Consider the following 27,603-nt stretch of genomic DNA (forward strand, 5'->3'; position numbering starts at 1 on the left):
GTTTCCGCCCAGCGTGCCCCGCGCTGGCTGCTGTTGCGGCCGGAGTCGGCGCCGGAGCCGTTGCTTGCGCCCCCCGCTCGCTCCGTCCCCGCTGTGAGGAGCCGCGCGCCGCCCGCTTCCCGCCATGTCGGCCCAGGCCCAGATGCGGGCGCTGCTGGACCAGCTCATGGGCACGGCCCGGGACGGTGAGTAGGGGCGGGCGGGGCCTGCCGGAAACGCCGCGGCCTGGCTGGGGGCCGGCATCGGCCGCGCTGGGCCCGGGCCCGGACAAGCGCCAGCGAGGGCTCTGAGCGGGGCCGCTCCAGCTGGGGAAGGGTCCGTCCGCCGTGGGGGGCCCATCCGGGGTCCGTCCGCCCCTCTCGAGCTCTGCCTCCTGGGCTGAGCCCGCCCCCTTCTCCCCCGCCAGGCCTGGCTCCTGGGCCCGAGTCTGGTTCCCAGGACTGATCTTCGCTCCTTTGCCCGCTTCCGTCCCAGCGGGGGCCCTGGCGCCGGGGCCTGAGCCCCTCTCCCGAGCAGGGGCAGAGCCCGGTTCTCTTGCTGCCCCCAGCTGTGGAGGCTCCGTATCCAGCACCTGAACTTTGCTGATGCTCCCCTAGCCTCTGCCTGCAGGGGCCCTGTCCAGCTGTGGCGCCTGTCGTCATCTGTGTAGAGCCCTCGGCAGCTGCTGGAAACATCTGCATGGTCAGAGTTACCAGAGTCTGTGTGTTTCAGTACCTATCCCGGGCGGGAGGGGGGCACATTGACTGCCCAGGTGTCTCACCAGGGCCTTCTGCAGCTCACCTTTGAACAACTCGATTCAGGACTCCAGTGCCTGTTTGACACTTCTCTCTGTTTGTGTCAACTTGAGTTCCCACAGGTGGGATTTGGCTGATTCCTTTATAGGGAGCCTGGGTTTGAAATTGTGGAGCCTCTTCTTTTATAGTAATTAATCAGAGTAGCCTAGGTCTAGCCTGTGCAGACTCTCTTGGGACTCTTTGGAAACTTCAGCAGAGGATATGTGCTTAGTGTGCGGTTCTGTAACAGAGACAATCTAAGCCTCCCCTAAAACAGCCTTGAGTGCCTCTGCTATTGCATTGCAAGGTGAGCTGGAAGTCTAACTTTCCTGACTTAATATATAGTTATATGGAGAGACTTTCCGGCCTTAAGCTCAGAGGAAAAGCTCTGTGTTCAGTCAGTGCTTTACACGCAGATGCATGCTAGGTAGGTTTGTATGTAGAAACTGAGCTCATACCAGTTGCCAAGGACAGGAATGTTGCATCCTATGCAAAACTATTTTCCTGCGATGGTTTGTATTTTCTTTTCTCCTGAGCTAATAATATTTAAACTTATTCTGGCACGTTAGCAGGGCTGTCCTGGTATTTTGCACTTTTTTTCGTAAGTGAATAAGTGCTTTTTCTTTCTTGTGTATTGAGTTGCTTTTGAATTGCTTCCCATATTTTTATTTCATACAAACTGAACAATTGTGGCCCCTCTATTTTATTTATAAAGGTTCAGTGTATCTTTGCCTGCCTACATCAATCTGCAAGGGAGTTGCAGAAAAGCCTCATGTTCATCGAGCCGTGAGTCACAACCAATTTTTAAAGCTGTTATAACAAAAAAAGTGTTTGCTTTTTTTCACAAGTAATTTTAAGAGTGTAGCTTAGAAAGAAAGAAAGAGGAGAGAGAGAAAAAAAAACATTTTCAATAGACACTACATTAATCCTGGATGCTTTGCAAATCCTAAACTATTTCATACTTTAGTATTACACATACCTGTGTCATATACACAGATTAGCTATAAAATTGTCACATACCATTGCCACTTTGCCTTTACTTTTATGTATCATTCCCCTGACTTCCTTACTGCAGGTGTGGGCAAGAAAACTTTTCCTTTAAAACTTTTCAACAGTGGGCATAAAATTCTGCAGCTGAGGTCTTGAAGAATGCAGAAGGGTATAGTATGTGTTGGAGCTCGCAGTGTGTATTGACTAACTTCGTTTCTTTTTTTTTCTTTTTTGCTTTTCTGATATTGTCTTGTTTAAGTGGCTCCCAAGTGTAAAGTGTGTTCTGAGGGTGGGATGGTGGGGTGGGAAGTACATGTTTTGTGTTCCAGGCCGACACTTAAAAAGCTTCGTTCCTCGTATGGCCTTGGAAAACACACTGCATATTTGGCTGTCCAAACCAATAGGATTGAAGCATTAGCTTATTGGATTTAGTAAGTAGCAGTTGCCTGTAGAAATTGCCAGGCACAGCCCTGTTTTGTGATTCATGGCCCTCTGATAGCATGGGTTTCGGTATCTCCTGCCCCTATCCTTTGTATATTTAAAAGAGAAAATTAAAAAATTGTCAGGGCTATCAGCCAGGTTGTCTTTTTTTCCTGGCTAGGCTGTCTATTTGCAGAGGTAACAGGCCATGGCTCTATCTGGCTTTCCAGCACCGCATTTAATATGTGGTGTACTGGTTATCTAAATGCAATGTTAATATTTCAGTTGCCAATTATAAAAGTTCCAGAATACCTTATTCTCCTCTAAGCTTTTCCAAACAATCTTGGGGAACAGGAACATGAAGTATTTTTAATCTGCATATAGAGGCGAAATGATCATACCAGCACCATCATGCTTTATCAGCATTCTAATGCTTTCTTATTTAAACCAACACATGAATTTCAGGAGATGAAACCAGGCAAAGGGTGAAGTTTACAGATGATCGTGTCTGCAAGAGCCACCTCCTGGACTGCTGCCCTCATGATATCCTAGCAGGAACAGTAAGTGACTGTCTTGGTAGTAGTAAGATATGGTGAACTAAAAGGCAGTGGAAGTTGTTCAGATCACATCCCTGTGCCATATATATATATATCTTAGGAGATGCCAGTTAGGAAAGATCAGACTCTCTCTGCACATTCTCAGTGTACCTAGTGCATGACTTTCAGTATGACCATCTGTGACACACACATGTTGCTGTTGAAAAAAATCTGCCTGTAGAATTATATGGAAGTGGTCCGAAGAGAAGGGTTTTAGGAATCCTGTATCTGGTACTAAAATAGAATAGTCTTGTCAGTTTGACATACTCGGTGCCTTTGAAACTTTCTAATGCTGTTATGGGACTTTATTAATCAAGAATTAAAAGTGGATAATGTCCATCAACATAGATTTATGGAAAATGGATAATTTCAAACAAACTTGGTATCTTTTTAAATGAGATTAGCAAGTTTGATTGATAAAGGTATTAGCGTTCATGTAATATTCTTGACTTCTGTGAGGCATTTAACTTGGTATCACATATTTTGATTAAAAATATAGAAAGATATAAAATTAACATGCCAAACATTAAATGGATTAAAATCTGGTTAACTGATAGGTCTCAAAATGTAATTGTAATTGGGGAATCATCGCTGAACAGGTGAATTGGTTCTTGGCCCTATGCTATTAAATACTTTTACCACTGACCTGGAAGAAAACCTAAAACCATCAGGGAAGTTTGCAGATGACCCGAAAAATGAAGGAGTAGAAAATAATGAAGAGCACAGGTCATTGATGGGGCAATCTGGATTTCTTGGTAAGCTTGGTGCAAGCAAACAGTGTGTTTTCATATGGTTAAATATAAATGTACCCATCTAGGAAGAAAGAATGTAGGCCCGCGGGGGACTGTAGGATGAGGGACTCTATCCTGAGGAGCAGGACTTGAAAAAGATTTGAGTGTCATAGTGGATAATCAGCAGAACACCAGCTCTCAAGGTGCAGCCAAAAGGGCTAATGAGATCTGTGGGCACATAAAACTGAGGTTTCTTGAGTAGTAATAGAGAGATTTTTACCTCTGTGTTTGGCACTGGTGTGACTGGAATACTGCATCCAGTTCTGGTGTCCACAAATCAGGAAGCATGTTGATAAACTAGAGAGGGTTCAGAAAAGAGCCACGAGACTGACTAAAAGATTAGAAAATCTGCTTTATAGTGATAGACTGAGCCCTTTGAGCCTATCTCAAAGGGTGACGATCACAGTCTGTAAGTAAAGTATCTACACAGAGAGTGAATATTTGATAATGGACTTTTCAGTCTAGCAGCGAATGGTCTCACGTGATCCAGTGGCTGTGGAAGTTAAGTTAGACAAATTCAGACTGGAAATAAGGCATCATTTTTAACAGAGAGAGTAATTTGCCATTGAAACAATTCACCAAGAGTCATAGTGGATTTTGTATCACTGACAATTTTAAAATCAAGAGTGGATGTTTTTCTAAATGATCTGCTCTAGGAATTATTGTGGGGTAGTTCTCTGGTCTCTGTTATAGAGGAGGTCAGACTAAATGATCACAATGGTCTCTTCTGACTTTGCCATTTATGAATCTTCAATGGGACATAGCCACTTCCCCTTCCAGCCCACCCTCTGCCCTCAGCAGGCAGGATCAAGGCTCATTTGTGGAACTCTGAGATGTTTTTAAACAACCTTGTTTCTCTTCGATCTAATTTAATTCTCAATTCCTCATCTTTCCAGTCTCCAATCTTACTGCATGTGGCCCTGTCCTGATGGATTCCCCAGGGAACAACTTTCTTTTGATGGGGAATATATTAAAGCATTAATGGCAATTTGTAGTTCACTGTAATTTAGTTCTTAGGACTGGTTTGACTAAGTAGCATGTTTAAGTGTCGAAGCAGATTTTGTTTAATCTGCAGATGAAAGAAGGAACCCAGTTGCACCTCCCTGCTTTTCTAGTTTCTGCCTCCTTCCCTGGGAAAAATCTGGCTCATCTTGAGTGTTCAGTTCAAATGCATTCTGTAGGAGCAAAAAAGAGAGTGTAGGATTTTGATGGTGCTGATGAGATTTTATGCAATTAAAAGTATCCTAATTTGGGGTAACGGAGTAAAGATGAAAAAAATTACTTACGGAAAATGGATACCACCAGACAGATACAGTAAACTGAGATTATTTCAAAAGAAAATGCAACATGTGTTCTGTCATCGCCACACTAGAACTAGGGTGCTGCATGCTGGAGATAAGAATTCAAGTATTTGAATTTCTGTAGCCTTGCTTTCTGATGGTAAATCTTAAAGTACTATAAAAGAAGTCATTTTATATTGCTGTAGTCAAGCTAAACTGCTTAAAATGCAGTTACTATTTATAGCTTTCTCTTTATTATATGGGGGCTGGAGCTGGCATACTTGCTGCTAACAAGAGGAAAGGTTCTGTCTTCCTGACATCTAAACCAGACGCATGCCCTAGGCGTGTGAATCCATTTTTCTGTGAGGAAAGTAAAATCTGCAAGGGATGTTAATTTTGAATTCCCTGAGTAGTAAGTGATGCAAAGAATTAATTTAGCTCCTCCCACAACGGCCATGTCTTCCATAAGTGCTTCTTTAACACTTCAGTCATCCAGTGGCCCCACTGATTGTTTAGCAGACTTCCTGCTTCTGATGTACTTACAAACTCTTGCTACTTGCTCTTCAGTTTTGTTTTTGGCCTGCCTAATTATAGTTTTACACTTGACTTGCCTGAGTTTCTGCTCTTTTCTATTTTCCTCAGTAGAATTTGACTACCAGATACTAAACGATGTCTTTTTGTCTCTTAACAGTCTCTTACTCTGTTTAGCCACGGTGGTGGTTTTTGGTCCTCTATTTTTTTTGTTTTTGTTTTTTAACTTGGGGTATATGTTTTAGTTTGAGCCTCTATTAGGTGTTTTAAAATAGTTTCCATGCAGCTTGCAAGTATTTCACTCTTGTGAATGTTCCTTTTAATTTCCATTTAACTACCTTCCTCATCTTTGTGTATTCCCCTTTTTGAAGTTAAATGCTACTATGGGTGGGTGGGTTTCTTTTTTCTTTGTACAAACATTTTAAATTTAATTACATTATGGTCTCTATTTCCAAGCAATTCAGCTATCTTCACTTCTTGATTTAGATCCTGTGTGCCACTTAAGACTATATCAAGAATTGCCTCTCCCCTTTGGATCCAGGACTAGCTCTCCCAAGAAGCAGTCCTTACTGGCGTTCAGAAATTTTATCTCTGCATCCTATCCTGAGGTCACATGTTCCCAGTCAGTATGGAGATAGTTGAATCACCCGTTACTATTTCTGATATTATGGCTTTTCTGATCTCCCTGATCATTTCACAGTCCCCCATCACCATCCTGGCCACATGGTTGGGTAGAATAGTCTTACTGCTATACTCCTTTTGTTCAAGCATGGAATTTCTATCCATATAGATTCTGTGGTACAGTTTGATTCATTTTAGATTTTTATTATGTTTGACTCTTAGCTTTCTTTCAATGTAGTGCCACTCCCCCACCAGCCATGACACACTCTCTCAGTCCTACATGTTTTATACCCTAGTACTATCGTGCCCTGTTGATTATTGTTGTTCTACCACGTTTCTGTGATGCCTATTATATCAGTATCTTCATCTAATACCAGGCACTCAAGTTTACCCAGCTTAGTATTTGAACTTCTGGCATTTGTAAACAAGCGTTATTAAATTTTGTCAGTATTTAGTTGTCTGCCTTCATCTGATGTAATTGAATGGGAATCTTTTTTGTTTACACTTGCTCTTCAGTTCCTACCTGTATTTTTATCAGCTTCTATCCTCTTCTCTTTGCTAGGATATAGAGTAGCCCCCATTTATAAATCTTCACCTAAGAGATGTCTCTGTGTGAACCTTGTGCTGCTCCGCGCCTGTTGGCTTTTCCCCAGCCCTTAGTTTAAAAACTTCTATGTCCTTTTTAATTTTCATGCCAGCAATCTGGTTCCATTTTGGTTTAGGTGGAGCCCTTACTTCCTGTATAGGTGCCTTCTTTCCCAAAAGGTTCCCCAGTTCCTAATAAATCTAAATCCCTCTTCCAAAAATCACCCTCTCATCCATGCTTTGAGATCCTGCAGTTCTGTCTGACTGCCTCCAGTTCTTTTGTTGTCACCCTCCAGAACGCTCAACCTGTCACATGGAGAAAGTGAAAGCATTTCAGAGAATGCTACTCTGAAGGTCCTGGACTTTTCTTGTTAAGAGAGCTGGTGAGGGAAATGTCAAACATGGTCGTGTGTCCCCAAATTTGACAGTTAGATGGTGGTTTACAGGAACTTTAAGCATGTGAGAAAAGACATTCTCTCTCATCACTGCCTCCAATCCTGCCATCATTTCTAGTTCAACTTCTACTTCCCATCCTAATAAGCCATCAACTTTTTAGAAGCCAGGTGTATACAGAAAATTTTGGTAGAATTTTCAGGAGTTGCTTTAGAAACTGCTTGCCCAAATGATTGCAAATTTGGATCATCCCCGATGAAGCACAGCAAATTTCAAGGTAAACATGCAGATTTTAGAGCATTTAAAAAATCGTCCTTTAAAAGAACAGTCTTCTCTGCTATAATAATTGTATGAAATTAATCATCAGCAAGTGCTTTGCTGTGTCCACATCCCCCACACAGTATAATCTTGAATACATAGGAGGCTCAGTTCATATCAATGTGATGGTGTCAGCAGATTGAAAGCACCCCCTGGAGTTGAATACATCCTGAAAAAATAGAACTGAGACATGTAATCTGCCCCATTCATGTCAGTGAGTGTTCTCGTCACCTCCTCCCTAGTACATAAGAGGGGGTTGATATACATCAAGCATGTCTAGTCTCAACTCCTTACTCCAGTTTCAGCATGTTGTATATTCTTGTGTATGTTCCTAACATGCGAATTCTTAGCTCCTCACTCGAAAGTGCAGAGCTATCCCGGGTGCTGGCTCACATGGGGAGAATCGAAGGGGGTCTTGGACGTCCCCAAGAGGGGCAAGGCCCCCTAGATCATGGCACATATGTGGTGGCACAGAGGGGGGCTCAGACACTCCTAGAGGGGAGAATGTGAGTCTAACCAATGCCCCTGCCCATCCCAATTCCCCTGCCACCCACCTCTGTCTCCCCTCCCCTTTCATATGTCTAATCTATCATATTTTCAGACAGAATTTGAGCACCTTCTGAATTTTCTGCTGTACTCAGAGTTTCCGCCCCCCATTTTCTCCCTCCCCCCCCCAATCCTTTGACAGGGGCATATTATAGCAACAGGCCTACTTCTTTCTTTTTTGTTTGTTGCCGCAGAGTGTGGATTTGATTTACAGTGCCTCAGTATTGCTCAGGTTTGATGGCTGTAATATGTCCTCTTGAGCTGTGCAGGTCCTATGAGTTGTGGCTGGCTAGCAAACTCTTAAGCACCCTATGTGCACATTTGTGTTGGTGGGTCCCATGCACTACCGAGGGGTTAAAGTCCAGCTAATCAGACCATGTGACCACCTTGGAGACCTAGTTTGATCCCTAGGTCTGCTAAAAGAAAGTTTGGTAGAATCTGTCAACTTAAGAAAAGCTAGTGTGCTTTATTCAGGATGGATATACCTTGGGAATCCTTTGCCGAAAGGATCTAAAATTGGATCATTACACCACCTGGCAACCCCATGAGGCACACCAAATGTGAAGGCATCTCGAGTAACCATACAGATTTTAGAGCACTCACAAGAGTTAACCTTTAAACAGAAAGGTGCTCTCACCTTAACTATAGCAGAGCTGGCTCTCCTCCTGTAACAACTGTGCTTGCTCCTGTTAGATTTATCTGGCCATCATGGATATTTCAAGGAAGCATGAAAAGTCATTATCCTGGGGACAGGATGTCCACTCACCAGGCTTGCGAATGCCAATGCCAGGATGGAATTTCATTCTTCCCATTGGGCTGGTTTTTAACATCCACTGGCAGGAGAAACCACCTCATCAGCAATCTATCAGACATTGTGGTTCAGCTTCAGCTTCCATTCTCTTTTTTGTTGTCTCGTGACTGCTGAGCCTGGTTCCAGACCTGTGTGGCATAGGGAGTCGGTACAGAGTTTCCCAGTGAAGAAAACTTTGTTTACGCTTTTGTGGTCCGTTTCACCTCGTGGGTTGCAACAAGCTACAGTTGTTTTGTTGTCACCCTTCAGAATTTGCAACCAATCAGGTGGAGAAACATGGAGGAGGGAGGTGGACTATTGCACTCCCAGAGGCTGGTGCTTAGCTGGAATTTCTGAGGGACTACTTGTCCTGAAGTGAATGCAGATAGCTCTGGCCTGGTGGTTGTCTAGATCGCTAGTGGATCTGCCAACAGATTGCTGTGGAACAAACAATGGCAGTATTTCTGCCAGTGAAGGGACTGCAGCACTTCTGGAGGAAGTGTCGGCTGGTAATATTTCCTAAATTGGGTAGCTCTGTGAACTGATCATATAGTTTTGAGAGTGACAGAGGTGGAGCATCGCCCAGAGAATTGTATTGGCACAAATTACCATTGTGCCTGCTAGCAAGAAACAGTGGTGAGCTGATGAAACCTGTGGCATGGCAGAGATCTCATCCATGAGGACCTGAATTTTGTTAAATTTTTCCTTGGGCAACTCATAGCATCCAAGTTAGTTCTGAAAGATGCTCTTTGGAGTTAAGAGTTCTTGTGATGGAGTTATTGAATCTGCAGAAGAGCTTCTTTAGAAACATGTGATGCCTAGCCATCCAGATCCTAGGGCAAGTGTGGTGACCCTGCAACCAGTAGGTTGTTAAGATAGGGAGGGGGTAAATATCAGTGCCCTGTTATCCATTTTGGTAGCCATGCTGAGACATCAATTGCATAGTCCACCCGTGAAACAGATGATAGTCCAAAGGACATTGCCTGTAATTGATAGTGGTCATCCCTTATAGCATAGAAATGTTAATGCCGGGTAATATTGGCAGATGAAGATAAGCCTGTTGAGGCCTGTGGAACTCGAAAAATTCTGGGAGATTTTCTTGATCAGAAAAGCCAGTGTTCTAACAGGAAATCAGCTTGGTACGCTGAGGTAAAGGGCCCTGTGAAAACCTCTAGACGTCTAGATTACCACAAAAAAAAGTGGAAGAGAAATCAAGACTTTTCTGCTGATTGAAAGCAGGATGATTACCCCAAGGGAGATAAGTTCCGAGATGCATTGCTTTTTCATGAGATCTAGAGAGAGAAGGGAAGAGTGTAGAATGAATTGGGGGACTTCTTGAAAGTGAGGTCTTTAGCCTGAGAGCTTGCCTCTCAAATCGGAGAAGTGTTATCTCTGCTTGCAAAAAATGTTGAACCTTGTTTTCAGGAGAAGATGGTTCTAGGTTGTGACTGGACCTCCTTATCTCATGGAAAATCCTCCTCTGGCTGGTGTTGGAAAGGAATTCTGCTAGAATGGCCCCACAGAACAAAAGGGGTGAAAGGATACTCTCCAGTCTGATATTGCTGAAAGCTGTAATTACCAGTACTGACCTGAAGCCACTCTAGATTCCCTTGGAGAAATTTGGGCTCGACACGATCGTAATATCTTACTAGTCCTTCAGAGCTTTTTTCTAGAGACTTAATCCAAATGTTACCCTGTTAAAGGGATCTTGGAACAAGGCTGCTCCTGGAAGTGGTGGCTGTATTTAAAGGCCACAGCCATGTCTCCATTTGGCAGCTCAAACTAAGAGTAAATGGCTTGATAAGTCAGTTAGAGCAGTTGTTTCATTGTTAATAACTACAATGATGTTGATGTCACAAGTAATCATTTAAAAACTGATATTTCATCTCTGTATAGTCTGTTTTTTGTGTTAATGTGCTTGCTTCATTCTGAAACTTTTAGCCGTCCTCCTTCTTTGTACCTGTTCTGCTAGTGCGCATGACTTGCACTGCTCTCTCTTGTTTGCAGAATAATAGAAATTGGAGCTGTCCTCCATCACCTTGGGGCTGCTGCTGCAAGATTGTTCCCTATAGATCAGACATTTGTAGGCAGTTCTCTAGGTATTTTCCTCAGTTACTGGCTAGCTAATTTTAGAGATATTTAGTTTTAACCTTAGTCCTGCTCAACCCCGCTAATCATCTGGGAGTACAGATACAGACAGACACATCTCTGCAGCATGACTCTATAAGCTCTGATGGAATTTGTTCTCCATTCCTAAATGGGCCTTTTGGCTCTGGAGCTCTCCACATAGTAAATAATTTTTTTTTTCCATTTTAAAAAACAAAACAACCCAAGTTCGTGGCAGTAGATGCTGATAAACGCAGGATGAAACTAGAGGGGGTCAGTTGTAAATATTTTAATTAAAACCTTGAAGCCCCTAATTTTTTGGTGATAACCTTGGAATAGATTTTAAAAATTGGGAACAGATGGCATAAGTGATTGAAGCCTCTTTTGGCAAGGAGGCAGTCCCATTTAGTCTCTTGTTAGCAAGGCGGATTAGTTTTAAATCAATGCGATTTTAAATCACGTATTTTAATTTTTTTGTGTTTCTACTTTTTAGTTATTTTCCTAAAGAGAGGTTGATTCTCATTGGCTGGTAACCATTAACATATGTTGATTGCAACTAAATATAGCCTTTTACACTAAATTTGGTGGTTATTTTGTTGGTTCTTTTTGCTAACCAGGAGGATAAACTATATCTATATACCTTCATTTAAGCAGTTGTATAACTCAGCTTATATATATTCTTAGTCTTATTCTTTTACGTTATTTGTTATGTTAGAAAATGGGGATTGATGCATTTCTTATTAAACTAATTTTTAACTGTTGATTTGTGTCAAGCGCTATTTGGATTGTAATTCAAATGTAATTAAAAACACACACAAACAGCATTTCACATTTTTATTCCTTTAAATATGCAGGATGCATAAGAAAAGAGTTTTTATCAAAACATGTTTGGCATTTAAAACTAAGGAAGTATTACTATAATTAGTTGAATTGACCTTATTGTTCCTGGTCACCATGTCCTTCAACATTTTAGAACTAGTAGATGTCACCCTCTCATACCTAGTTTTATTCATCGATTGGAAGAGCTTTCCTGCTTTTTCAACTCCTAACTTCAAATTAACTAGTCATGGGCCTGAAGTAGTTGAATAAACTGAAGTGAAGAAAATATTTCTCTCTCCACTTGCAGGAAAAGGGTACTGTTGTCAAAAACTGGTTTAGCATTTCAACAAACTTTGGTTTCCCAGTGCTTAGCTAGTGATTTCCACCAGTTCAGTGGTTTGACTTTCTTCAAAGCTGGTCAGCATACACATACTCCTTAATACTATTTTTTGTTTAATTACATGATTTTAATAATTATAGTTTATCAATTTTAAATTTAATTGTAAATAGGTTTTTTAAATGTGTAATTTAATTAAAACACCTTTTTTTATTTAAGTAGTGTTTTTTATTATTTTTATCAATCCTGCTTGCTAGTCAGGTCATATCGTATGGTTTGTTGCAAAAGAGGCCACCGCGTTGGTCCATCGGGACTTCATATCCATAGCTGCATTAGGCTAATCCTGTGCAAGGTAGCTGTCAATGGAACTCTTACTACTACTCCACAAGTTAGTTGCTAGCAGACATGTGGACATACTGGTCACTGGCCCCATTCTTTCACCTTCAGACTGAGTTACTCTTAACTAGGAAGCAGCACCTGAGTGCTGTGGGGTTGTATTGGGTTTCCTTGGACACTTTCTCAGTAACCCCATGCATTTTTCCTGTTGCCCTTTAATATTAGGAGTCAGATAACTAGTTCATTCTATCTGCCTCTGACTGTTGAATGATATATTTTGCTTGCATATAGTCAAATAGTTCTACTTCAGAAGCACCTGGAAGAATAATCCAGCCAAACATATCTCTTGTGGCCACTTCTCATATTGGTAAATCAAGAAAGAAAATCGGTTTCTAAATTGCCTTTGCGGGTGTGATACATGAAATGAGCATTTACACAGCTGTCAGCAGTTAAATATCAGTGCTTGTTGCAGCAGTAGAAAGTTCTTACATTGACCTTATCTTTACTTTCCCATAGCGCATGGACCTGGGAGAATGTACAAAGATCCATGACTTGGCGCTGAGAGCAGACTATGAGATTGCAAGTAAAGAGAGGGACCTGTTTTTTGAGCTGGATGTAAGTATTGTGATTTTTAGTTATTTGTGTGTAAACAGATCAGTGTAACTTCTGATATCAGAGTAGCAGAGTCCAGCTGACACTTCTGCTCATCTTTCTGTTTACTGTACTATTTGCTAATTTGTAGTCCCTTTCCCCATGTCAGCCTGATGCTGAATTGAAAGGTTAAAATTAATTACGGCATTTGCAAAACCTAAGAATAAAAACAGGCTGCATTCCTTTCCTGCTCAGAACTGCCACTGTCCTCAGCAAGGCGGGAAATATCATGCTCTGATGAGCTGCGAACAGAGGTGAATTCTAACATTAGAAACCTGCTCTGTGTCGTACCTTTGTCAGCCTGTGCTTCCACATTGATTTTGTGCATTGGAGCTGCTCAAGGGTAAAATCAATGCTAGCTTTCCCAGCCCGGCTACTCCGGCATATCTGTGTGCACCAGTTCTCCATGTAGTGGTGTTTCAGTGCACCACATCTGCCATCTAAGTGTGAATCCCCTGCTAGATCTCAGAATGTAGAGACTTTGTCAAGTTACAGCCAGATCAGAAACTCTTCAGAGCAGTCTTCATTCTCTTTGTTCACATCTATGTTCAAAATAAGGTGTAATGACCCTGCTGTCGTTACTTACCTGGGAAAGGTGGGGAGGGGAACAGGGGTCAGTGAAATTCCCTTCCCTAAGCATTCAAGCAGCTGTTGACTCTGAGTTTGCCTCATCTTGGTGTCACAAGAGTCTGGCATTTGATTCTGTTGCTCCCTTCCCTAATTTCATTTCTCTTGAAATAACAGAACCCAATGCTCTTTCTGCTGACTGTTTTCTATCTCCTCCTCCTTTATTAGCTCAGTATTTTTCTAGCTAAACCTGTAAATTTGTCTTCTCAACTGTCTCATTAATTACTGGCACCCTGCCATTCCCCTTCCCCCCTTTATGAGATCACTGATATCCTGGTCTCCTAGTTACCTTTGCTTTCGCATCCTACCTCTCTTCCCTCACGCTAAGGCTATGGCTGTACTACAGAGCTTACAGCTGTGAATTCAGCTGCACCAATGCAGCACTTCTACTGCAGACGCTCTAAGCCAGTAGGAGAGAGCTCTCCCGTCAACTTAATTGTTCCTGTCCCCGCGAGTGGTGATGGCTATGTCGGCCGAAGAAGCTGTCCCACCGACATAGCGCTGTCTACACTGACGCTTAGGTTGGCATAACTTATGTCACTCAGGGGTGGGGAAGATGGTGGCTTATTCACACCCTTGAGTGATGTACATTATACCACAGTAAGTGGTAGTGTGTCCATAGCCTGAGGAAACACTGTATCCTGGCCCCTTAGAGGAGTAAACGACACTGAGTTAAAAAATATATATGGGGGGGAGGCGGTGTTAGGGCTGAGCACAACCTCCTTTGTGGAGTAGGAGCTCAAATCCCAACTGTATCACTGCTTCAAAAGACTAACAGATGAAGGGAAAAAGACAGGCTAATCTCCACCATCCATTTACAAGTGTGTGTTCCCCAGAGTGGGTGCTGCCAGCATGAGGAATATAGGAATTGCTGTACTGGATCAGGTCAGTGGGCCGTCTGATCCCAGTTTGAAAATGTTGCCCTACATCCACTCTGGTAAAAAAGGAAAGCTGTGTGGTGGGTTGTGATCCGTAAAGGAATCCTCCTGGCTGGCTCTTATTAGTGAGAGAGAGCCAGAGCCCAGCAAGTGGTGCTTGTATAGCAAAAAGCATCCATAGTTACAGTTCTTGGTTTGAACACACACAGGCTATGGATCACCTGGAGTCCTTTATCGCAGAGTGTGACCGGAGAACTGAGCTGGCTAAGAAACGCCTGGCCGAAACTCAAGAGGAGATCAGTGCTGAAGTGTCTGCAAAGGTATCACTCTTCAGTTCAACATTTGTTCTGAGGGCCTGTGTGCACTGTTATGACTAGGCCTATCTATGGTAAAATGTGATTTCTAAAACAGGAGATCTAAGTTACTTCTAAGCTGCGTGCTGCACAGCAGGCTATCAAGGGCCACGCAGATGGGGAGAGGTGCCTCTCCCTGGCCCCAGCCCCAGAGCTGCCCTGGCTGGGGAGAGGTCAGTGAAACTTGCAAGGCTGGTCCAAGCACCTGGATGTTGGGCCCTTCCCTGTGTAATTATTTGTTCCATCCCATTTGTTAAAACTTCAGGCGGGGGTGTTAGCAAATGCTAGGGAGGGAATCCCCCAAGGGAGCTGTCATCCATGCAGGGGGGGAGTGGGCCTGAAGGAAGTTCCAGTCATCGTTAAAAGATCCTGGTAGTGGTGGGAGGCAGGCAGGAACAACAAGGGATAGAAATTGGGATCTGGAGAGAGAGGACAGTTTTCTCCCCTCTCTGTGGGGGGACTGCAGGTCACTGGAACCAGCCCTGGGTCATGGTGGCGATGGAATAGTTTATTGTAGGTCCCTATGTATCTGTAGCTATGAATGCAAGTGAAGGATTCATTGTCTGCAAATCCCACAAGCTTTACAGGGTTCTTTGTCTTATTAAAAGCAAACTCCTGTCTTTAGGCAGAAAAAGTTCACGAGCTGAATGAAGACATAGGAAAACTGCTGGCTAAAGCTGAGCAGCTGGGAGCTGAAGGAAATGTGGATGAATCCCAAAAGATCCTGATGGAAGTGGAGAAGGTCCGAGCAAAGAAGAAAGAAGCAGAGGTTTGCCAATATCAACACTTATTGTGTTCCCATGTTTTATGTAATGGTGAACTGAATTAGTAAACAGAGCACATAGCAGCCAGCTGGGCAGCCTCCCCTCTGCAGCTGCACAGTGAGCTAGCAAGTGATTGGTCTCAAAGAATGAAAGAAGCTCTAAGCTTTCATCCATCTAACAATGCCTGCTGCAGGATTTCTTTCTTTGAAGCAGCTGGTACTAGACATGATGAGAGAGCAGATACTGGGCTAGATGGACCTTTGGTCTGATCCAATCTGGCAGTTCCTGTGTTCTTATTAGTAGGTGCTTTTTAGGTCTTTTTTTTTTTTTTTTTTTTAAAGCAGGAGGTTGCACAGTAATAGTAATTTCTTGCACAGATTTTACTGGAGCGTTGGAAGTGGTCCAAATGTTGAGAATGAGATTCCTGTTTAAATTTAAAATACTCACTCCAAGCTTTCTGAGGGTTGCATGTGTCCTGTATGTGTTAGGGTGGTTTCCTCTGGTTTTGAGCTGTCTGCCTCTCCGCAGGAAGAATACCGCAATTCCATGCCCGCATCCAGTTTCCAGCAGCAGAAGCTGCGCGTCTGTGAGGTCTGCTCAGCGTATCTTGGTCTCCATGACAACGACCGGCGTCTCGCTGATCACTTTGGAGGCAAATTACACTTGGGCTTCATTCAGATCCGTGAAAAATTGGACCAGCTGAGGGTAATCAGTTATATTTTAAACCCCATCCCTCCACTTTGGCCAGCAGTGGCCTGACAGCTCTCCTGTGAATACTTATTCATTTAATTTGTTTTGTAACCTGTTGGCTTTGGCTTGTATAGAAATTCTACACAGTCTTTGTTCTGAAACACGCTGAATTCAAGATCGATGAAACTCCAAGTGGAGGTTTGCCTAACCTCACTTCTGGTTCAGCCCTGTAATGTCTGCGTAACTGAAATTGTACCCATAGAGGAACAGGGCAAAGAATTACACTAGACTGGCTTCCTCCTTACATAAATGGGGCTCTTGGTATGTTCTGAACTGGAGTCCATAGGACTGGGCCACAATTTGCAGTGGGAAGTCTATCATTTTTAAAACAAATGACACACATATTTTTTGGCTTTTAGTGTTTTTATAAAGCACTCAGACCTACTGGTGAGATGCTGTAGCTCTGCAGAGTGTGTTTACAGAGTGCAGACAATGAAGGTCTAAGTGAAGCAGAAGCTGAAGTATTAATGATGGAAGGATTTTCAAAACATGAGCTTGAAGTGAAGTTGGATTCACAGACAGTAGCTTGGCTCATGTGAATGGTAGAACTGACACTCAGCCAAGTCAGTCACTTCACAAACCTTACAAGTGAACTGGTGCTTTCTGCTTGCTCGGATCAGGGTTCTCCATTCTGTGCTATGATTGAGTATTTGTATTATAATGAGGCCTAGAGGCATTAACCAAAATCAGGATCCCCTTGTGCTAGGTGCTTTACATACAAACAGTGAGAGACAATCCCTGCCCCATACGGCCTACAGCCTAAACCGCTAATGCTACTCCTAACAGCCACAGGCACCCAGAGCTGTATGCCTTGCACTGGTATATGTTAGTGATGCTTTCAACGGATTTAAGGGAAACACAGGACTTTGAATAGAGGTCTTGGCAGGCAAGTAAGCAACTGCTTTTGAGGTGTTAAATAATCTGTAACAAAGTCTGTACCATCCATGTTTTGTCTCATCTCATAAGCAGTTCTTTATATCCTCACATCCAGCATAAACAGGATCGCATGGGTAATTATAGGCCTGTTAGTCTGATATCGATCCTGGGCAATGTAATAGATACTGGACTCAATTAATAAAGAATTAGAGGATGATAATATAATTAATATCAATCAGCATGGGTTTGTGGAAATTAGATCCTGTCTGATTAACTTGATGTCTTTTTTATGAGATTTACAGATTTGTTTGATAAAGGTAGTAGGGTTACTGTAATAATATACTGCAACTTCTGTAAGTTATTTGACATGATGCCGCACAACACTTTTTGATTTAAAAACTCAAGTGATAAAAAATTAACATGGCACACATCAAATTGATTAAAAGCTGGCTAGCTGATAGGTTTCAAAGTGAAATTGTAAATGAGGAGTCTATGCGGATGTTCTGTGGCCTGTTAGGCAGGAGGTCAGACAAGATGATTGCAATGGTCCCTTGTGGCCTTGGAATCTGAATCCCTTTCAAACCAATAAAGAGATGACATGATGTGTTAGATTTGTGCAACATTTGCCTTTTCCATTGAATTACTGCGTTTTGCCTCCAACTGCAAGGTCTTCCTGCTGTCTTAGTTTACTCCCTTGTTGTGTGTCTAACGCCGTGTGCGAATTCTTTCTCAACTTAGAAAATGGTGGCAGAAAAACAGGAGAAAAGAAACCAAGATCGTCTGAGGCGGAGAGAAGAGAGAGAGAGAGAGGAGAGAATGGGCAGACGGTGAGTGAAAGCAAGTGAGCCCTTCTGCAGGGATGGGCTGTAAAAGAGTGCAGCTCTCCTAATTGTGGCTATTATAAGAGTCCTGAAAATGACAGACGGATCCTTTCCAAAATAATGGTGTCATTAAGGGCTAAGTTGTTGACCCTGTGTAAGCTCCTAGGAGTGCCCTTGATTTAAGAAAAAAAGCACTATATAGACTTTTTTTTTTTTTTTTTAATCTTCAGCTGCATTGCTGAAAGCTAGAGGCTCCTAGGAACTTTCAGGCATTTGGTGGCTTATCCCCTGCTTAAGAAACTAACTCTGAACACACGGCTTCAGCTATGGCCCAGTCTCTCTCCTTCTGAAATTACTAAGAAGGTGCTGCTGGGTCTGCTCAAATAGCTCCTGCCATGCACTAATTCCATGAACAGACTTCAGGTGAGGACATTGTAGTGAAACAGCACCAATCTGTGAGTGAAGATGTCGAGGCAAGGAGCAGATGGCAGCCATATTCACTAATTAAGAACATAACAGCCATACTGGATCAGACCAAAGGTTCATCTAGTCCAGTATTCTGTCTTCCAACACTGGCCAGTGCCAGGTGCCCCAGAGGAAATGAACAGAACAGGTAATCATTAAGTGATCCATTCCCTGTTGCCCATTCCCAGCTTCTGGCAAACAGAGGCTAGGGACACCATCCCTGCCCATCCTGGCTAATAGCCACTGATGGACCTATCCTCCATGAATGTATCTAGTTTTTTTTTTGAACCCTGTTACAGTCTTGGCCTTCGCAACATCCTCTGGCAAAGAGTTCCACGGGTTTTGTGCGTTGTGTGGAAAAAATGCTTCCATTTGCTTGTTTTAAACCTGCTGCCTACTAATTTCATTTGGTGACCCCTAGTTCTTGTGTTATGAGGAGTAAATAACACTTCCTTATTTACTTTCTCCACACCAGTCATGATTTTATAGACCTCTATCATATCCCCCCTTAGTTGTCTTTTTTCCAAGCTGAAAAGTCCCATGTTTATTAATCTCTCCTCATATGGCAGCTGTCCCATACCCCTAATCATTTTTGTTACCCTTTTTCTGAATCTTTTCCAATATATCTTTCTTTGAAATGGGGTGGCCACATCTGCACACAATATTCAGATGTGGGCATACTATGGATTTATATAGAGGCAATACTATATTTTGTCTTACTATTTATCCCTTTCTTCAGCAGCCTTTCATACCTTACCAGTGAGGGGCTTTTGACTTACCTTTGGACTCAACAGGAGTGCCAGGAATCTTCCTGCTATGGTTCTGCTCATTCCTGTTTGAGAAATCCCAGAGGATGTTCTTCTTGGTGGCTTTCAGCTGTGGGTGGTTCTTGTTGCCTCTTGTTCAGTGTGGATGTAGATACCCTAGGGGAGAGTGAGACAGCGTGAGCTATTGTGTTTGTATGCTGGTGACCCAGAAAGAACGCTCTTCCTCCTTCCTCCAGTGTGACTGACAGACAAGGATATTGCATGGAAACCAGCTGACTTAAGCTCAGCCTGGACATGATCGTGCCTGTTCGCAGGGGGCAGCCTCTGGGGGAACTGGCAACATCTGAGTGCCCTATCAGTTGGCAGCATCTCCCCATTCATTGTGAAAATTGTCCACAGTCTCAGGGCATTACTGCATACATCTCCGCAACGAGACCCCCAACATGGTGTCCAGAAAATCGTTTTGTTGCCTTTGGATGGCCAAAAACGGAGCGCTGTGCTCTCATCAGAGACCTTGCTTCAGTCGTCCTGCTTTTGTGGCATCTAGGAAATGCTGCTACAATGTGCTTTACCTTGGACCGATCGGGGGGTTGCCCAGCAGGCACTGATGTGGATGAGGTCACTGTGTTGGCTGCCAGGATTGAACCCACAAAAATGCAAGGTGCTGGTTCCTAAAAATGAAAACCTAAATGGCTTACGATCCAGCTGCCTCCTGGTAGCCTCTCTCTCTGACCCACCTCACGGTCATAGCATGCCTGGATGCTGTCGTTTGTCTATTTAAGGAGAGTCCTCTCCATGGTAGCCTCTCAACTGTGGAGTTTGTTTCTGCCAGAAACTCACCAAACCCGACCTGGCTGCCTTGAGAAAATACTCAGTTTCTTTGGTCAGACTGTCCAACAATGCTGGCTCAGTTCCCCCAGAGGCTGCCTCCTCTCAGCTCCTTCTTACTTATATCCTTCCAAAAGCCTGGTTCCTGAGGGTCAGGAGGGAGATGCAGGTTAATGGCTCCTTAGGTGTAGGATTGCTGGTGTGCCAGCTATTAGTGTTGGATCCCATGCCAGAGCCAGCTGAGCATGATGCTTCTGGACATACACAATGCTATACACGCTAAGTGCTTAAACTGTTGGCCTGGAACCTCACTTGGTACCTGCAGGCTCCCCATATGGCTTTGCCTGAGCAGATACCACAGCCCTACTTCAGCCTTTGACCCATACAGAGCACACATTCCCACCCGTCTGAAAGTTCAGGCCTCTTCTGGAGAGTCGGATAGTGGTCAGTGCTTTTGAAGGGAACATTTTCTTCCTAAAGCTGTCAAATTCCATACCTGTTAGAGCGTGACATTTTTATCTGAAGATACAGAAGGGAACACCAAAAATTATCTTAAACCTTGCTTGTCTATAAGAAGGCTCTGCTGTTCTGTTTGTCAAGTTGAGCTACATCACAGGAGCAAGACAACATTGATTTAACTTCTTTCTCATGTATCAGCTGTACCTTAAGCCCAGCTTGTCAGCATGTGCTCAATCTGTCTAGCTCCCTTTTTCTCTTCCAGTGCTTTAATTAACTAATAATGTTTCTTTGTGGCTAAGTCATGATACATACTGACTTCATTCAGTAAATGCACCCTCTCAGTATAAGTCCCTTCCTGAGTATGGGGTTCTGTTCTCTTAGCCAAGTGTTGTTTGTTTAATAATGTCCATTTAAAACAAGACTTCACCCTTCACTCAACATTTCTTTTATGTAATTTTCTGTTAATGGATCTGTGCAAGGTTAAACTGCCAGAATGGAGTTATTGCAGAATTAAAGGTTGAACATGCAACCTTAAGTCTGAACTACTGTGCAACTCCTTAGATAGCTTTAAAATTCTTGGTCCCAAGAAATCTCAGCTACATGTGTCTACGGCAGTGGCTTTCAGTCTACGAACCCCAGGTTCGAAACCACTGTTCTATAGTAATGACAACCTTAGACATAGTCTGCAGACTCTCAGGTCCACGGACCACAGGGTGAAAACCACTGGTCTAAGGTGGTAGATAAATGAGATGTTAAGACTGTACATAACAGAGGGCAGTGTGCATCCTTAACACTACAGCGAATGGGGGTGTGTTGGTTTTGCATTTAATTATTGTTACCTGGAGCACCCGAAACCAAGTTGGACCAGTGCAGTTTTTTGGAGTTGAACAAGCCATTGATGTACATCTGATTTCCATTACACTGGTGGCCGCAGTTGAGGGGCCAAGTTACTCAGTGTGCTGTAGTGTCCTTGAGAACAGCGATGTTATAGATTGGAGGATCTTATGAAAACCCATAGTGACGTCCTTGTTGTTCACTCTCTGAAATAAACTTTGCTCTTCTTTCTAGGTCTGGCTCCAAAAACAGAGATCGCAGAAGGTGAGTGTGTAAATCTTACGAAGGCTTCTTCAAATGCAGCATGTGCATGTGCTTGTTCCTGCCTAGTTTAATTGTGTTTGGTTCCTGAGTATGGTAATCAGAAGCCTAGTAATACTTTCAGTAGCTGCTGTGATTTCCCAGACCCACCTGTTGCCCTCATTGAATGAAAATGGGAACTGCCACAAGTGCACTCTCAGGACCCTACACTTCCCTAGTCTCTAAAAGTGATCTGTGCGGGCAGAGGAATGCGGTAACTTGAGAGAAGTGTCAACTACTCCAGACATTCAGGCATGGCGCACATTAACTCCAGCATTTAAACAAGTGAATGTGCTGGATTCCTGTTTGCAATAGATGTCTGTATCGTTTGTGTGCACAGAGCTTTGCAGTCCCTGAATGGAATGCGCTTTGTAAGTACAAAGTTGTTGAGATTCCTGCAACTGTAGATGGATTCCGGATGTCCCTGGCACATCCAGTACAATGGCATTCTGTGCCAGGAACAACTTTGTGATCATTTAACTTTTCTCCCCACTTCCTTACAAATATATTGTCACCCTCTGCTGCTTGTTTTAGGACAGATTGAAATGAGTTTACTTTTTAAAGTGCAGCATTTTCATAGGAAAGAGTTCATTTGCAGTCCTTCTAAGGATCTTGCATGGCACTTCCCATAGCCATTTATTCCTCAGCTTCTTTTCCTTTAATGTGTGGATCCATTTCTGACTGCCGCACTGTAGCTGTGCGCTATATCAGCATGTGTTTAATGGATGTTGAGGTTAGGAGCTTGCCAGCTGGTTTCCCGTTTGGAATTTACCAGCGTTGGGTTCTGGTTGATTGCCCTCCATCCCAGGCTGGTGTGTGTTCCCTGGGCTGGGCTGCCTCCTATGTTAGGAAGGATGTACAGTGAACCACAACTGAAGTTGGCTGTTGCTGTCTCTTCAGATGCATTGTTACTCTGGAATGCCCCTGTCTTGACCATGTTGACAGGGAGGTGTCTCACGTTTACAGAACCTTGGGGTTTGAAACAGCTTGTGTGTTTTCTCAGGTCACGATCTCGGGACAGGAGACGAAGGCGCTCACGATCCGCTTCCCGTGAGAAACGGAAGTCCCGCTCCAGGTCCCGAGAGCGAGATAGACACAGACGCCATCGGAGCCGCTCACGCAGCCACAGCAGAGGTCACCGCCGGGGTTCCAGAGACAGGAGTTCAAAACACAAGTATGTACTCCCCTTCACACAACACCACCAGCAGGGGGAGCCCTTCTATGGGAGTCCTTGATGTTGTGAATGGCTTTCCACCCAGATGGAGTGGGGCTAACCTTAAAGTCAGGAACTAAAGCATGTAGGACAGTGGTTTTCAACCCTTTTTTCATTTGCAGACCCCTAAAAAATTTCAAATGGAGGTGTGGACCCCTTTGGAAATCTTAGACATAATCTGCAGACCCTCAGATTGAAAACCACTGTTCTGTAAGAACTGTGACTAACCCCCAAGTCTGTGACGTTCTTCCCCATGGTCATCTGCAGATGATGGTGCCAGGGAGCAAGCTGAGGCATGACTGGTGTAATGGAGTCCCAGCTTAGAGATGTGTGTCTAAAGGAGAACCTTTGCTTTCCTTTTTGAATCACAACGTGAGGGCCCGCTGCTAGGGAAACCTTTCCCTCACTCACGCCTCTATAGAAAAAGGCCAGAGCCTGCTGGGGCAAATCTGGAACTTCCCTCTTGGCCTGCTAAAAGCAAAGTACAAAAGGATGTTTGGGCATCAGCATGCCATGGGCTGGCTACTGCTTGCACAGCTGCCTCCTGGTATGGTTTTATATCATCTCAGCATTTAAGGGGGTCTCAGACACATGTTCTTTTCTGGTGGGTTGTCATTGGGAAAGGGGTATATTTTTTGCTGGAGCCTGGACTACATCTTGATGGTCTCTGGCATGTTCTGGCAGGAGGGATGGATGGTTCTCTAGGAATTCTCTTGTTTTGGGAGGGCAAGGGGACTGCAGGAGTTATGGCATTTCCCCTTTACTCCTCTCTTCCCTCAAGGTCCCATATTACAGAAGAGCTTGATGTGTCTCTTTGGGAGCTGGCCCCTAAAACAGTCCCTGGGTTATTGAAGGGTGGGAGCAGGCATCTAAGTAATATTAAATATTCTGCACCTCAAGGGATGAGCATGCTCCCTTGCAGTACTTGTAAGACCAAAAGCCAAAGACCTAAATGCTGATCCTGTGTGTGCACGCATGTCACCAGGTTTTTTGCTGAAGTCGGCCATAGCATGCTCTAACGGTGCTCTGGACAGCTTGAGGAAGCTGTGTTTAGTACTGCATCCCCTTCTTGAACCCACCTCAGTACAATGCAAATGATATACAACGCATTATGCACACATGGTGCTTGTGCGACTGCTAGCTCAGGAGCTATGGGGAATAAGAAGGGTTTTTACAGATATGTGAAGGGGGAGGGAAAGGATCAACAGAGAGAAAGTAGCCTGTTAATAAATAAGGGGGGGCGTGAAAATAATGTTGACTCACAAATGGCTGAGATACTAAAGTCCTTTTTTAAATCTGTCTTGAACATGAAAAATAAAGAAAAGAAGTTTGGACAATTAGGAAGTGAGGAAGACCCTGTAATAACTATTGCTAAAGAGCAGGTAAGGGAATACTTCGGAAAACTTCAACATATACAAACTAGCCCCCTTGGATAACATGTGCCCCATAGGAACTGGCTAACAAACTTATTGTTCCAGTGACAAGCATTTCTGAAAACTCATGAACTGGGGAGGTTCCAGAAGATTGGCGAAAAGTCGGTGGCAATTCCATTTTCTAAAAAGGAATTAGTGAGCCTGACAATTACTGTTCCATAGCAAAGCAGAGCTCTCCAAACGTCTCGAAACTAATGGAATTATGGGCAAGAGGCACCATTGAGGGGAAGGGCTAAAGAATACACCTTCTCAAACAGGCTAGCTTGTTTTGGGGGCTGAATGACTGAAGTAGAGATGAAGACAAAATGGTGGCTTTGATGTATCTGGGTTCTTATGAAAGTGTTTGATATAGTGTCTCAACCTTACTTTCTAGAGTAATTGAAGCTTGCGTGTAAATGAAACTCTATGCCAACCTTTTGTGACTTTCAAGGAAATGTTCCTATATCGTAGGAGCTCTAGAATAAAATGCTTCCCATGCCCTCTGAAGGTACCGGAGGTGTAAGGAACCTGATGGGAATAGCACCTCTTGAAGGCTGCTCGATGACTAGTTGACTCTTAGCATAGGTCACTACTGGAAGACTGGGCCTAAGGAAGCTAGTTGACTTAATTCTGCCTAGGCTGAAGTAGTCAAGCCTTGATTAAAATCCTAGCTACCTCATGATAACGTGCTAGCAGAGTGGTCCCTGAGTCCAAAATTACAGCTATGTTTTGAACAGAGGATGCTGGCAAAACTGACAGTTCTCAAGAGGCAAAGTACCAAAAGCCCAGGACTACACAAACATTTGAGTCCAAGGAGGAGAGTCAATTTAATGTAAAGGAGCACTCTAGGCAGGAAGCCACTGTCTCAAAGTATCGCCAAAAGTGCTGTAAGAGAACCTGAAATAGAGCTGAAGTGAGAGGAACCATACGCATTTCTACTGTTGCCCTGTAGGCAACACCCTAAAGAGTCTCTTGTGTCAAGCTATTTAAGGGAAGAGTGACAAAGCCTACACGTTTCTCTTACCACTGAGAAATGTTCCTTGACTTCTACAAATAGTCAGATGATGGTGGCTGTTTCACAAAGCTCACTGGAGACTGACTGATCTTTCAGTTCACTGCAGGGTGACCTGTAGTCCTGACCTAGCATTATCTGTGCATGTACCTCCTGAGACATACTTTATTTCCTGATAGGAACAGCTCTTTGCCATCAAGTGCACATTCATGAATGCTTTTTGAGGCAAAATGTTACAGTGGTTTGGTTTGTACTTCAGATCCTCTAGAGACCGATCTTCAAGAGAAAAGTCACGAGACAGAGAGAGAAAAGAGAAGAGCTCTTCTGAAAGACGGCATGAGAGCACAAACGGCAAATCTCGTTCCAAGAGATCGGAAGAGAGAGAAGCTGGCGAGATCTGAACTCAAATGATCTGTATTGCACTGTAAATAGTCTGATAAACATTCTACAACAAGCCTAAATTTCCCATTTATATTTACTGAACACAACTCATCTTTTGTAGTTTTGAATTTGTATTATTTGGCAGATAGCTGTGAGTTTGTAGAGATACAGAGTTACGTACTGGTTACCAGGATTTTGTTTTAGTAGGAATAAATAAATCTGATGAATTGACTTCAACACAGGTCAGTGATTTACATGTGTTGATTGGCATGACCCAAGGAATGCAGCAATTAGAGCTAGTGCTGTGATTGGAAACGTATCCTGCTGTATCATTTGTAACACTGATGCCCTTTTGGAATGTCCACTTGCCCCTTCACACAATTCGAGTTTGAGATCATCAGTAGCACTGGTGCTACCTCAATTCACATTTTTCCTTTGGTTTGTGCACATTCAGAGGAATTTAAGGTTTTTCTTGCTTTTTTTAAGTGCTTAGCAACTCATTTTGTGTTTCCAGTGTTTGAGAAACATCTCTGTATTCCAGCTAATTTAGGACAAACAAAACTAGCCCCTAATTTCCCTCTTAAACAACTCTAGTTCATCTTCATGACGATGACCAAAGTACCTGGGGCACAATACTGAGATACACTTGGGCCTATCCCTAGTAATATTTACACATACCTACTATAAAAAGGCCTGTGTTCAAGTGAAACACAGTATCTGGATTGATCTCTTTGTAACAGAGTTCAGTCATGCTTAATGGAGGAAGCCTTCCAATCAGGGTGGAGCAGAATTGTACTTTGTACATGTGATGGCACCGTGAGCTATGGCCTCTTAAGACAGAAGGTTGCCTAATAAGGGTGGGCCCTTGGCCTGGTTTTTGTGTATGTGAATTTACACTGAACTGACTTATCTCATTGGTGCTTACAACTGAGGTGAAAGGAGCCTGGACTGTAACACAGTGTGGGAAGAATCAAATACCTGTAACTAGATGAATTTTAAAATTAGGGAGGAAAAACTTCCTCTGAGTTCACTGTGCCAGCCACAGTGGCGATCACAAGGATCGTGCTATTGTGAGACTTTTCACAGAATAATTTAGCTGAAGCAGTTAATATGTGCAGAATCATGAATTAAAGTAATGTAACTCTAGCCACTGCTGTCCAGTTTTGACTTCCCACCTACTCATTAATTAGGTTAGGCAGGTATCTGAAATTAACAGTTAAATCTTACCATTTTCCCGTAGTGGAAACTTAAGGTATTTGTAAATACTATTGCATTAGTGTGGCCAGCGTGTTAGGGTTTTCCAGCCATTTTTTTTCCTTGCTGAGCCTCTGATAATTCACTTAACTCTTCAATTTTCTTTAATTTGCAGGGGAGTGGGGTTTTTTGTTTTTTGAAGAGGTGCAGGAGTTTTCCTTGGTGTGTTAGTCTTCTAGATGCATGTTTAGGTATTGCGGGGGAATCTAGTTCCTTTTTGTTTTACAACTAATACTGCATTTTAATTATTGTTTTGTAATCTCTATGTATCACAATTGGTGAGCTCCTGCTTTTCAGGGCTCTTATTTACAAGGTCATCATTAGAATAAATTAACCTATGATGAGGGAACATCACACAGGTTGGCAGCTGATTGATATGCTGGGCTCAACTCTTGTCTTCAGTTACACCTGCAGCTCCTGTTGAAGCCAATGGCAGGGGTGTACATGTTGCTTAGAGCAGGGCCTGGCCCAGCATATTTCCTTTCTAGGAATACAAAGGCTTTAATAACAAATAAAACTCTAAAGCTGATCACACAAGTGTAATGGAGTGTTAGAAAGGAACCCACCATGCATTGATTTGTTGTATGTTGCGGTTTATCATGTTGGAGCATTTTGTTCTTTATAGCACCTTTGCTTATGAGGAGTTTTGGTCTAAGTATAAAAATGTAAGTAAAATATGCTGTTCTCTTGCCAGTCTTACTCACATTAAAGATTTATGTTTGTGGC

At 43.2% G+C, this 27,603-nt stretch overlaps 1 protein-coding gene across 4 annotated transcripts; it reads left to right on the top strand.

Annotated features, from left to right (window-relative positions):
* On the top strand, window positions 1-27,603 carry LUC7L (LUC7 like). 4 transcript variants are annotated; one of them, XM_030577025.1, is made up of 11 exons: window positions 1-185; window positions 1,489-1,559; window positions 2,649-2,743; window positions 12,749-12,847; window positions 14,598-14,708; window positions 15,367-15,510; window positions 16,034-16,210; window positions 17,870-17,958; window positions 21,540-21,569; window positions 22,609-22,779; window positions 25,502-27,603. In XM_030577025.1, the coding sequence occupies exons 4-11, from the start codon at window positions 12,752-12,754 to the stop codon at window positions 25,641-25,643; spliced, it is 960 nt and encodes a 319-aa protein (XP_030432885.1). In that variant the 5' UTR covers window positions 1-185; window positions 1,489-1,559; window positions 2,649-2,743; window positions 12,749-12,751; the 3' UTR covers window positions 25,644-27,603. The 4 variants fall into 4 exon arrangements, with proteins under 4 accessions (XP_030432885.1, XP_030432884.1, XP_030432883.1 ...); XM_030577024.1 differs by lacking the exon at window positions 1,489-1,559 and adding an exon at window positions 24,139-24,200 and having other exon boundaries at window positions 39-185; window positions 25,502-25,588; XM_030577023.1 differs by lacking the exon at window positions 1,489-1,559 and having other exon boundaries at window positions 39-185.

This window comes from Gopherus evgoodei, chromosome 10 (assembly GCF_007399415.2).
Source record: "Gopherus evgoodei ecotype Sinaloan lineage chromosome 10, rGopEvg1_v1.p, whole genome shotgun sequence".
Lineage (NCBI taxonomy): Eukaryota > Metazoa > Chordata > Testudines > Testudinidae > Gopherus > Gopherus evgoodei.